The 13,666-nt window shown below is 39.8% G+C and overlaps 1 protein-coding gene across 1 annotated transcript in view; it reads right to left on the bottom strand.

Annotated features, from left to right (window-relative positions):
* Positions 1-13,666, bottom strand: part of PTPN5 (protein tyrosine phosphatase non-receptor type 5) — a gene marked incomplete at its 3' end in the record, with an annotated part of 63,168 nt that overhangs the window by 9,953 nt on the left and 39,549 nt on the right. Inside the window, exons 7-10 of the mRNA XM_082317355.1 lie at positions 12,389-12,473; positions 6,947-7,026; positions 6,325-6,462; positions 2,868-2,978 (exon numbers count right to left, since the gene is read on the bottom strand). Coding sequence (XP_082173481.1) covers positions 2,868-2,978; positions 6,325-6,462; positions 6,947-7,026; positions 12,389-12,473 — 414 coding nt within the window. The remainder of the gene's footprint in view (positions 1-2,867; positions 2,979-6,324; positions 6,463-6,946; positions 7,027-12,388; positions 12,474-13,666) is intronic.

The raw sequence follows: 13,666 nt of genomic DNA, 5'->3' as shown, positions 1-13,666 counted from the left end.
AAAGCTTGCCAAATCCAGTCCCCTATTCTGTGAAAAGTACGACGCTCCACCCTGTAACACATGTAGTAATCATATATTGCTGGTGGTGGTATCACATATTTCTGATCACTCCTGTTTAAGGGAAAACAGAAGTCAATTCATGGCTTCTCTAGTTTTCACTACCAAGTCGTTTAACATATGTATGGTCCGGAGCTGCTACTCCACTATTGCTATTAAATGACAAATGTACAGCTCTAGGCAACGGTTACCTAACAAATGGAATCTTTGTTTCAGCTCTACAACTCAGCAGTTCACCTCCTGACATTTTGGGGATGGGAGGAAAGAGACACTGCCCCACTAGTAATGAAAACAAAAGCATTGTTTAACTGAAAAACAAACTGGGATGAGCTTAAAGAAAATAATCAAAATGATCAAGTCATTTGAGTAGGGAAGGAACTACATCCTTGGAGATATGTCCAATAAAGGCTTTCACATCACTTGTGATAGGAAAGCACTTGTCTTTCTTGGCTACAATTGGGAAAAATGTGTGGTATTTATACTTCTTTCCTTATGACTTTGCTACCCTAGCTATTCTTATTTTCTTTCTGTTAATGCCTGAATGTACTGGATATGCCAGCCCTGACAGATAATCTGGCTTTCAGTTTGCTGGCTGTTGGTTTTGTTTTCCCCTGTGGGATCCACAGTTATATATACAGGAAAGATATATTCATATCTGACTCTAAATTCTGAAGCTCCTTCTCTAACATGGAGAGCTTCACCTAAGGAAGAACTGCGCACAGACAAGAGAATTTCAGAAAACACTGAGAGGTGGCTGCTGGAAGAAAACATTCTGCAGGGATGAGTATTAGCTTGAAAGGTACTTTTGAGATGGGAATATGGCTTATTACGCTTGAATTGTTGTATATAAGCTCTTCAGGACTGTTTCTTTGTTTTGTGCAACACCTGTTAAAAGTGAAACTGTTTTTTGGATATGCTACTGCAATATCAATATTAAAAGCCACTCCCTTGGAATTCCCATCTGAAAACGGAACTGGCTTTTACCTTCCTGAGAAGAATTTGAATGATCCTTCCCCAAGGAGAGAATCAAATTTCCTTCCAGAAATATAGAGGGAAAGTGTTTGTTTGGGTTCTTTTTGGTTGTTTGGTTTTGGTTTTTTTGGGGGATGGGGAGGGGAAACATTTCAACCTAAATCTTTAAAGTTAATATCAAGCTGGAAAAAAAATTGCAATATTCACTAACATTAAAATGCTGTATTTAACAATTTAAAACAATTATGAAAAACTCTTCTGGCAGACAGCGTAGTTTTTTAATCAAGGAAATTTTGTTTTGTCACCATAACTAAAAAATAACTGGTTCTGTTAGATGCATTCCAGCAGAATTAATCTGTGTTTTATTCTTTCTGCTGCACTGTAGTGTTTCAGATAAAATGTATTTAAGACCTCTGCAAGTCTGCAACATACTTGTAAATATTCTTTATTTCCCACTTGTCAGGGAGTGTGATTTTCTCCTTGCTGCCTTTGCCAAAAGCATGAGTGACAGACTTTCCACACTCTCAATCCAGACACGGGATTTCATATGCTGGCTTTCTGCCTATTAGCATATGGCTGAAGAGACTTGAAACTGGTTAGATAAAAGGAGAGTTTTTTCAGCTTGGAAAGAAATTGTAGTGTTACACTGAGGTCAGGGGTAGATCTGGTAGATGAAAGACGCAAAGTTTATGTAAATAGACTGTTCTTATTAAAACATGTAGCTTGAGATTCTAGAACCAAGCAATGAACACAGTTGTAAAATAGGACTCTGCTACTTTAGACTAAGTAGCATCTAAGTACTTAAAAAATTAAACCCTTGTTTAAATTCTCCATCCACAAGATGATAGAATGTTTACTAGTATGTAAAATTACATATACAGTTAGTTGGAAAGATACTAATGTTTAGAAACATAAGCATGGAGAACGCTGTGGTGAAAGTGTTTTTAAAGGTCAACAGTTTTAGTGTCTTGGAGTGGAATGACCCCTTAGAGCACCTTCAAAGTCAAGTCAGCCAAATTGCTCAAAGAATAAATTAGCATGGTACCTATTAAAAGGGGTTCAGCCATGGTGAACAGAAGTGGTGCTATCACACCACTGACAACTGCCAAGCAGACCACTAGTCCCACTGCTGAGAGAAACTGCAAACAGGTACACAAAATTAAAAAGCCTTTTACTCAGTTCTCAACTCCCCCCACTTATTGTTAGTAGCACAAGTCATGTTAGGTATAAACAGCTGGTGGGTATCCAGCAGTCTGACAGCATCCTAATAATGATCCTAAAGAGACAAGAGGCACAACCTAGATATTTCTTAGGGGTCTTCTCATACTACAAAATATGTAAGATACCATGCAGGTAAAAGTTCCCCGTTAGTAATCAGTAACCCCTAAGTCCATGGCCCAAAGAATAAACAAGCCTTTGAATTCTACAGAACATGATCACAGAGTTTAGTGGGTTATTCAACAAGTGCTGTCTGTCTGACTTGGAAAGGCTGGTAGGAAGCTATCTGTGAGCTAACATGTCAGTGCTAAATGACCAGTCAACACAGAAGACACAGGCACAGAATGAGTCGCTAGTTTCTTCCACCGAGTGAACCCCATAATACTACAATTGGCCTGGTAGCTTTCAGATGTACATATGCAGTCTAAATCTCTGACTGCTTATTTTACCGTAGTTTTTGTATGTTGACAAACTGGGCAAAGCTATAATGACTTCGATAATGAAAAGTAATATTTGTACAGCAGTACACTGTGCAGAAGATTTCTACACAACTCTCCATGAACATCTCCATTTAAGGGTTAAGACAGCTAAATTACTGTAAGTACCTTGGAATGATTTACCTTTAGGGTGATGAGCCTTAAACGGTAATCGTCTGCTTGTATGACTCGGTTAACTGTGATTTCTATTCCTTCATAGGTGACCTGTTCCTCTGGCCAATATTCTGTGCATTTCTGTGTGCAATATAAAATAAATTTAGTTAAGCAGGTATCAAGGGAGGTTCATTTTTACTCCTCTGAAACTGGATATAGCACATGCATAGATGAATACAAATGAACGTTGTTTCTATAATAAGTACAAGTTTTCACTTTCTAAACAGGGACTGCATTTCAGGTGATTTTTGCTGCATTCATAATAGCCTGATTGCATGATGAAAAATGCACAGATCAAGTCATGACTAACCAATGCTTTTAAATACACACATCCTTATTTATCTTTATGCAACTGATGTGCATTTTGAAGGTTCATTAGAAAGGCTGGTAGCCATGTGCCTGTGTTTTTAGATTAATCCTTTTCTTAAGATAATAATGATTAGTATAATATACAGTAGTTACCAATATTTCTGTGGTGTGCATACACCAATATGGAAACACAATACCTCTTTTTTATTTTTTATATTCCAAGAGCACTGACCCTTTAAAAGATGATCATTTGCATATGTTTTTGTACAAAAGAACATGACTGGAGATGTTTTGGGAATTAGATTATGTACCAAAATCCACTTTAAATGGACACTGAGAATCTTTCAAAGCTAAGGAACTAAAAGAAAGCAATAGCTGTGAGAGCAGTTAGACTACTACATTTGATTTCGCCAAAAAACAGTCACAGATGCAGCCAGCATAACCTGACAATTAGAGAAAGAGAAACTATAGTCCATTTGCAAATCTACATTATGATACTGATACAAATTCTCACCTACTCATGTCTAGTGTAAGCACTCCTATCCTGGAAGGAGGACTGAAAAAGACTGTAGTTTTTGGTATGGGGTTTCTCTTTAAACTCATCAATATGCAGAGGAAGAGACAAGCACTTCAACATGGTGCATGAACTAGTTCATGGACAAGGAATGACATGAACAAGGCAGGGTCTGAGAAAAAGGCTCCCTTGTGACAATGGAAGAAGCAATTTCGTTATCACAGGAGAATAAGAATCTGCTATTGGGCAAAACCCAGTTAAAGGTGATGCTTGTAAGCTTCCTCTTTTACATAGCTGTACACAATCTTGAGAAAGCAAGTTAAATCGTTTTGCTCTCCCCCGCCAAAAATAATTTCACTGCAGGAGAAAGACTAACAACAGAAAAGTATCTTGCAAAGTTACCGAGTCAAAATTCTTGTGTGGGAGAATCAGTGTTGTTCCACCAGCATAGTGCATCAGTTAATAACCCACTGGGAATGCGGCCTACTGTGTCTCTGTAAAATTATTTACGCAGATTGCATTTTTTCTTCCTCTCCTCTTAAACTGCAGAATCCATTGTAAAAATTGTCAAAGAGCGCTAGCAGCTATCAATAGCACAGACGTTGCTCTGCTTGAAGGAGTGGAGTAAGACTGCCCACTCATTTCTGTGGGCTGTCTGTCAGTTCAGATTAGATGTGACAAAGGGCTGAGATACAGAGCTTTTAATACTCACATTAGCAAAGTCATTGCACTGAGGAGGAACACAAAGCCTCTGTTACTAGCATCATTGCTGAACAAAGGTTTTGATTTCGAATCTACGTACTTCTGAGTCCTGTTATTCATATATTAATATAGGTGTTATGGAAGAAAAGGAATGAATATAAGGAGACATTTACATGAAAGGACTTACCCTGTATTTATAGCTGAGATTCCTGACACTGTTTAATTTTTGACACAAAAGGTATCAGAAAAGACTCAGCAGTTCTGTTATGATATATAGGCTGTAGCAAGCTCCAGTAATATAGTGCATCAGCACTGCAGTGCACTGCTTCCCAAGACTGATATGATAGGTAAAATGCTTGGTCAGTGTGGGTAAGAGGAAATTCAGATGTAAAGGTTAATTCACCTTCCTGTTATACAATCTTGCTATGAAAACTATAGTGGAAGAACTTATCGCCAGATATGTCATTCAGGACCAATATTTCCTCTGCATCATCTTCTTTAAACCTCAAAGTCCTTAAATGATTTTGGTACACTGTGTCATGACATTTTAACATCTTATTTGCCAAAAACTGGCAACCCTGATCAATGAGCAAGTTATTACTTCAGTGCTGCATCTCAGATAGAGGCAGATGTGAGTTTAAAATGTTAGTGCAAACAAAACCTTTAGATCAGCAACATACTGTACTTTGCATCAGCAATGCCTTGACAGTATGTGGCCAATCAGTTGGCTATAACTACTGACCATTTTTAACTTCCAAAGCATGATAATTCTGTGTCTGTCTTGTTCATGTCTTTTTCCACTAAAATCCAAGGTTAAATTTATTTACTTCACAACTGGGGAAAGCTAAAGGTTTGTGCACATGCATAATTACGGGAACTAAGCTTCGAGCTACCGGTTAAGCCATTATAACTGCATGTATGATGGAGGTATGCCCATATTCTTGGGCTTCCAAGTATCTAAAGCCTCTTCTCCAAAGGAAACTCTCTCATCTAAATTACTAATGGGTTCTCAGGAACAAGCTTTGACAAATACATATGCTGCAGCTTAAGAAACACCATTTGGATCTCTCCACTACACCTTGCTGCCAGTGGCGACGGGGCATGCAGAGCTCAACACATGCCCAGACCACTTTCTCACATCTTACGCTGCCAATAAAGGCAGACCTAAGCTCAGCTACCTGTTTGTGAACTGAAGCCCAGGCATGTGGTTCTTGCAAGTCTGCTATGGGGCAAATATTTCAGCAGGTAAGTAATGAACAGCTGGAGGGCAGCAGTATTTTAAACTCCAAACAAAAATCACATTAGGTGGATTAGCAGAAACACCGTGACAGTTTAATTTCTGGAAGTAGGTGGTGAATAGAAAATTTCAGCATCTTAATTTCAATTTTTCAAAAGCATTTCCTAGACGCATTCAGGAAAAGGTCCTCTGTATCCAAGTCAGCTCTAGTGGTTGATTGTTGTAACTAGTATCTTCCGTAAGTCAGGGACAGCCTCAATGAAATGTGGCTATAGGCACTGAATCATAATAAATTCAAGATAAAGCAGCACCAACTCTGTTGATTAAAGATATTCAACCTTAGTAGTTATGGGGTACTATTGTTTTTGATTACTTTAGAGAAAAATTGAGTGTCTCTGCACATAGAGCTGGGTTTGGACAGGTTTCAGGTCAGCTGAGAAAAGAAAAATGGCAAAACCAGCAGTAGGCTAAGTCAGACAGGAAAACAAGACTTACAGTAAGCTGAAATGAAAGAGAAGCCCACATCTTCTCTGAGCCTGAAGAATTTAATACTGGCTCTGATTGATCAGGCCACTGAACCAACTTTTGTTAGCTGGCTTAGCATCTATGCCAAAAATATCTGCTAGAGTACAGATAAAAATACAGACTACATGTAACACCATTACCTCATTCATCTCTTCTATATTGGTAATCATGACAATGATGGGAGAACGCTCCTGCCACACCATTCTCCAGAAATCACTGACAGTATTAACTATCGGTCCCTGAGTAGCAATATATACCTTTTCCTCTCCTCCATAGCCCTGCCAACAAAACAAGAGACAAATTTTAACAGAGATGACCACCACAAGCTTGAAGGTTCAGTCTTTAAAACAGAGAGCAACCACTGGTTGGAATAGTGACTCCACAGCATCAGTTCTTCCCCCCACCCCCGCACGTGTGTACATGGAGCAAAGGCACAATATGGACTCTAATTCCAGCAGTGAGTGTCCAACAGCCTTGAAGTGACTCTCACTAGGTCAAGAGCCTTATTCAGGCTTATTATCCAGTGCCTTGGTGAGGCCAGGTGACAAGCAATTTGCATGAAGAAATGCAGAAGTGTGTTTTTGTCTGGGCTGAACCTTTACAGTTGCACTTTGAGATATGGTTTTCAGTTAATATAAGCAGGAGAGAAGAGCAATCAGTTCAGCTAGGATGCCTTTAAAAGCCAGTGGATGTTGCAATTCTGTTTACATTAACAGTGGCTGAGAGAGGCTAGGCAGACACAGTGGACTACTGAGCTCTTACCCTGATGTAGTTAGCATTGATGTAGGAGCTAAGGGGGTCGTCCTGATCAGCTGAGGTAAGGCACACTCTGCTGTGAGGATCTGAAAGGTGTAAAGAGATAAGTAATAGTTTATCAGTTGCTCAAAGGAGACAAAGAGAGACACAAGATTTTGTACAGTGAGACATTTACATGCATTCATGGCCATCACAACAGATCCAGGTGGCCTTCGAGAGCTCCCATGTTACAATGTTACTGTAAAAAAGGGAAAGGGTGGTTGGGGTAATTTAGCTTCTTCTGATAGTTTTAGCCACTCTCTGAAGCCTGCTTAATTGTTTCTGTTGCAGAGTCAGTGTCCCAGAGTGACTCTGGAAAAGCAGTTTTCTGCTCCAGGAAATTATTTCTCAATTTGTTAGGCCAACAGACTCATTCTGGCTCATGAGACATTAGAATATTGTTTGTGAAATGACAGCAAATAGCTTTTCTCCCAAACCATAAACACACATTCCTGCACACAGTCAAGCCAGATGAGAATAACTCTTTCCCTGTTTTGGCTTGCAGTGAACTAAACGCCAAGATGTGCTATCAACAAATGTAATAGTTAAAGAGAAATTAAAGAATATTAACAGTCTCTTGTACTTTGCATAAGTCTCTTCAGTACTTGAGTCTCCCTCATTGGAGCTGTTTATGAAGCATTATTCTCGTTTTAGTAAGAAGACAAATGAAAACATTATTCCACCTGAGAAGTTCAGTCCAGTTCCCACTGAACTCAATGGGAGCTGTTCCACTGATTTTAATGCGAGCTGACACAGGCCCACGTTCATCCACTTTCACCAGTACTACACAGTTTGTTGTCACTGACAAGAAACATCCTTCTGACAGAGGCCTCAGCAAACAGCAACACCATATATCACCGGGAGAATATTAAATACAAACCACAGATGACTTCTTCATAAAAATATCCAGCCTGCTTAAAAACCAGAACAAAATAAAAAAATATGCAAAAATAGTGTGATATTGGGCAAAGCACAAAGGACTAAGCACACAGTAATTTCTACAGTACTACAAACACAGACTCAGCATGAAACACTGTCCTCAGAATGGATTCATGTTATCTGTTATGTGGTAATATCATCACAATCTGCAAAGTAAAGATATTAACAAGGATACTGTTTTACAGCACAGAAGTACTGAAACCAGTGAGTTCCTCTCTAATACAGTTCCCTCCTGCTCAACTTTGCTCACGTCTCTAGTGCTGGGGAGATGGTGAGACAAGAGATAAAATCTGCTTTTTAATCAGTAATTCTGATAGCCTGCAACGTGTTACACCATTAAAAAGCTGACATTGGTTGCCAGATGTTTACTCAAATGCCACTGGTCTGGGTAGTTAGACCCTTTGCATGAAGTCCCTTTTTCTGGGTTTTATCCATGGAGTCTGCTGAAGTTTGAGTAATGATTACGTGATTTTTCCCTACTAATAATAGCAATAATACTATGTTGTCCATCTCATGGTGGGTCTTTAGGGAGAAATAAAATGAATCTGAAGAACTCTATCAACAGGTGCCACAGCCTTTTAAGCACAGGCTTCTTTTAGTATTCTTCAGCTGCAGTAGAATTTGAGTTACTTCTCACTGTGTACTTTTTATTGGTGTATCCATAAATATTAGAACATTATTCAGAATATGCTTTTACTTTAAATTATAATACTGGGCTCGTGATTTTTCTGTTAATGTAGTATTTACATTTGTTAAGATAGTATGTTAGTGAACAGTTTCAATCTTATTTCATGAGAGGCCTATTAATGCATCGTTAATACAAGAATGTGCACTGTTTTGCAGAAAGTGTAACCAAAGCTGAATCACATCTCTTAGAAATCTATAAATAGGAATAACTCCTCCTTAAAAAAAAAATAATAACAAGACTTTAATATAAGAGTTTGCAGTATGAATTTGAATTTCCAACAGAGAGGCATTTAATCAAAATCAAATCCTACTCTTAATGAAAACACTTCTCCCAGGACAAAGCCAGTGCACAGGCTGGGTTCAAGATGACACCACGCCTTTAAAAAAGCAGTAGTAGTCTGTATCTCTAAGAAACCAAATGTTATGTCAGCTATTTTTTCCACAGTCTCTTTTATGGCCATTTTGTGTTGATACTATGTCTGACATTTTAGAGGAACTTGCTAAACTTAACTGAAAAGTTTTGCATAACTTAAAATGGTGTAAAAGCAATAGCGCTGTGTAGAAATTTAACAAGTCTGTCTAAACATTACTCTTGAGAAAAGGTTTCAATGAGACTGATATACAATGCGCTCCAATAAGTTCTTGCCATCTCTGGAATTTTATAACAAGAACATCCTTTTCTATATATTCAAAAAGTGCCTCCAAGCATGTTAAAGAAAAGTTATCATTCTCCAGGAAATGCCACAGGACTCATCCCCAGAAGAGGACTGTCTGCAAACAAACAAGTTCCTAGTTATGAAATATACAAACCAACCTCCTTAGCTTGGCATTTTCCCCAAAACACCCTTCTGCCATCAAAAAGCCACCTTCTAAGCCGTTTTACTACTAACAGCAAAATTGGAGAATCTGCAAAAAGAATTTACTACAAAAGAAATATAAATGAGATTAATTACAGACTATTATCCTGTCTCTCACTTACTACAATCAGCTCTAGGGTTGCAAAAGTAACTAGTCATTATGTTAAGTGACTGCTTACCTTTTAATGATAACTGCCTAGATTGCTTCTGGCGATGCAGCTGGTAAGGGAATTTTACTTTTTAAATTCAGATTTTGGGTTTGACTCTAGTTTGGTAATTAAGCATTTGCTGTTCCCTATGATAATCAGTTGTCTGAGTCTTCTCTACTGCAGCTTGTTCAGCAGTTCCAGTCATTACTGCTTTCTGCAGCTAGAACTTGGAGGAATGCTAGGTAGACACTCAAGGCAGTACAGGCTACATTTGGTCAGCTCAGAAACAAAAAAGTCAGTGGATGGTCAAAGCCTGAAAAGCACTGGACTCTCCTTTATCTTTCCTCTGGTTCCCTCTCCTATTTGTACGTGGATAGTTTACTGGGATCCTTGGCTTTGAAGAACGAAGGGAATGTTTAGCTCTTCTTGCTAGCCTCTTTACTGCCAGCACCAAGCCCTTCAAAATGGAGGTAGCTGGATAAAAGCAAACATTCAGCCCTGTCCTCAGCAATATCAAGCCATCCTTTGGTCACAGCCAGGGACAAAGTTGCACAGAGGTTACTAGTTTTAGAATTCATTCAGAAAAAATACCTAGATCATAATAAGCTTGGAATAAGCTTGTTAATCCTTGGAGGCATAGAATCATACAGGTTGGAAAAGACCCTTAAGATCACTGAGTCCAACTGTAAACCTAACACTGCCAAGTCCACCATCAAACCAGTGCCACATCTACCCATCTTTTAAATACCTCCAGGGATGGGGACTCAACCACTTCCCTGGGCAGCCTGGTCCAGTGCCTGACTACCCTTTCGGTGAAGAAATTTTTCCAAATATCCAATCTAAACTTCCCCTGGTGCAACTTGAGGCCATTTCCTCTTGTCCTATCACTTGCTACTTGGCAGAAGACACCAACACCTACCTTGCTACACCCTCCTTTCAGGTAGCTGTAGAGAGTGATAAGGTTTCCCCTCAGCCTCCTTTCCTCCAAAATAAACAGCCCCAGTTCCCTCAGCCGCTCCTCATAGGACTTGTGCTCTAGACCCTTCACCAGTTTTGTTGCCCTTCTTTGGACACGCTCCAGCATCTCAATGGCCTTCTTGTAGTGAGGAGCCCAAAACTGAACATGGTATTCTAGGTGTGGCCTCACCAGTGCTGAGTACAGGGGCACTATCACCTCCCTGGTCCTGCTGGCCACACTATTTCCAATACAAGCCAGGATGCTATTGGCCTTCTTGGCCACCTGGGCACACTGCTGGCTCATATTCAGCCAGCTGTTGACCAACACCCCCAGGTCCTTTTCTGCCAGGCACCTCTCCAGCCACTCCTCCCCAAGCCTGTAGTGTTGCATGGGGTTGTTGTGACCCAAGTGCAGGACCCGGCACTGAACCTTGTTGAACCTCATACAGCTGGCCTCGGCCCATTGATCCAGCCTGTCCAGATCCCTCTGTAGAGCCTTCCTACCCTCCAGCAGATCAACACTCCCGCCCAACTTGGTATTATCTGCGTGGCAGGGTAGAAACTAGTTATCTTATCTGGAGAGGTCAAAGTGACAACATTGGCATCTAGCAGATATCCATATGGCTGAGATGAAGTTTGCAGCAAGTAATCAACCCACTGCGTGATCATTCTTAAAAATATACAGTAGTGGGCCAATTGTTATATGTTTACAGCTCTGGAAGAGGGTGTTCAAAATGGCAGCAATTCTGATGTTTCAGTTTAAACATGCAATATGAGATATTTAAAATGGATCCAGTTCTCAAAGTACACATTAGATACCAAATTCAGAATACATAGATCACTTTAAAATCTAGCAGTTTGGGCATCTGAAATCACTACCCACTTTTGCAATCTTCCCCTTCCAGCAACAGCAGTGAATTAATACTTGAACGATTCACCTCAGTCATTAGCACAGAAATTGTGAAATGTGGCTGAATGTCTTTACACTTCTAGTCTAAGGTGAAGTACAAACTCATCAGAAGGGTTGTGCACATTGGATCATTAGCTGCAGCTGCTGGAGTTGTAAGTCTAGGTAAAAAAATCTCTTCCGGAATAATTTCCAATCCAGGTTCATTGACTTCTCCGCACATTGTTAATGTGACACTGAACCTTTTGGGCTTTGCAAATAGAGCTACTGTGGCTAGTGGTGGCATCTTCCAATAACGGCTTAGAGCAAAAAAGAGGCATGACATCTAATCATATCACTTTTCAAGTATGACACAGGGGAAAATGACGACACTTGTGAAAATTTGTACCAAAATGTCTCTCAAAACTCCTACTCCTGGCTACAAATAAAAATAGTGTAATAGAAAAGAAAAAAATTTTGATTTTCTGTATCATCTTAATGCCATCAGGCCAGCTCCCAATATTCTCTGTTTGCATTTCAGGCATGACTCTGAGAAAAATGCCTGTCGGGAAACTAACATCGCTAGAATCTAGTCCTTCTAAAGCATTTAATCAAAGAAACCACTAAGTAACATCTGAATAAACACACCAAGTTCTTGGGTAGAATTTTTAAGCAGCACCAAAAGATGCAATCCTAATGACTTAAAAACCTAAGTGCTGCTGGTGTTCAGTGAATCTTAGGTTCTTCATGCTCTGTATCTCTCTTGAAATTTGATTTATGCTTTGAAGCCATGTTGCTGCTTCATAAATATGGCCTTTGGACAATACATAGTAGTGACCACACACTTGATGCATTTTGGAAAGGAAAGTGCAAAGCCCTTCAGCATGTGGAATAAACCACCCTGCCTCAGTGACTTATAAAGCAGGAAACTTACTTGGGAGAATTGTTTTGTAGCGATTCTTACGCACTAAGCCTGGAATATCATATTCCTTTGGATCCACAAAGTTCATTGGAATTTCCTGTTAAAAAAACCAACCAAACAAACAACAAAACACAAAACACAGTAGGCAGTATTATTAGATTCACAAGAGGAATAAAAAACCCAAGCCCATTACGTCCTGCCTCTGAGGGAGGCAAAGTGATGAAGTCAACCGAGACATATGGTACAGTACTTCTAGCAATTTACCACCAAAATATGATTGATGTTTCCTTTTACTGTCACTGGCTTTCTCTTCTGAAATCTTAATATGAAAACGCTCATAGTGATTAATTCATTGAGTAATACGCGCGACGGCATTATGTTAGCTCCTAATATTATTAGAACTGAATTGCAAGTGTAGGCACAGAACTAAGCAAAAGGTGGTACGTAAGATACTCTGCTCCAAAAGCGATGGACCTCAGACACCATCCTTTCTGACTCACACTCCTTTTTCCTCTCTGACGGTGGAAGGAAATAATTTCCTAGTGACTCTCATCAGCAACAAATTATGACCTACAGTATGACAGGTTGGCGTACTGACCTGACTCTGGAGCTGGGGGAGTGTCACTCTTTTTGCTCGCCACACTAAAGCTCCATGGGCAAGGACAGCAAAGAAGTGTTCAGGGATTACCTGCTCTCTACATTATTGACCCAAAGAACACACAAAAATGTAGGGGCTTCTTATTCTCTGCTACTCATCTCCTTCAAGTAAGTGGCCAACACCAGGCAGGAACAAACAGGAACCTTCCACCAACTGGAGTCAGTAGGCATGTGATGAGATGGGATGTGTCAATCAGGCTCAGCAGACAAGGGGCTCATGGGAGTCTGGGAGCAGAGCTGGTCATCCCAGCTGCTGCACACTGGATTTGAGAGGCCAGTACTGGACATACTGGTAATGGGAGTCAGGGTTGAGTAAGACAAGCCTCACTCTGGGAAGAAATTAAGATGAGCAGAGCTATGAACTATGTTGAATTCTGGAGCTTTAGAAGACAGACTATCTATATTCTGTCTCTCACATAGCACTAAGTGTACTGTTAGGCTTAACCAGAGGCAATTAATGATAAAAACATTTTATTGAATTACTTTCCTGTCAATTTGAAGAACTGCATGGGAATGAAACCTTCATGTTTTCTTTAATTGTTACTTGACATTTAGTCACCCAAAACTCTTCTTGAGCCAAGTTCCATGGTCTGTCTTTGGGACTTAGTCATTCACTGCTCAAGCAAATTCTTG

Source organism: Platalea leucorodia, assembly GCF_965183815.1.
Source record: "Platalea leucorodia genome assembly, chromosome: 7".
In the NCBI taxonomy this organism is placed as follows: Eukaryota; Metazoa; Chordata; class Aves; order Pelecaniformes; family Threskiornithidae; genus Platalea; species Platalea leucorodia.
This window is presented reverse-complemented; position numbering and strand designations above follow the sequence as displayed.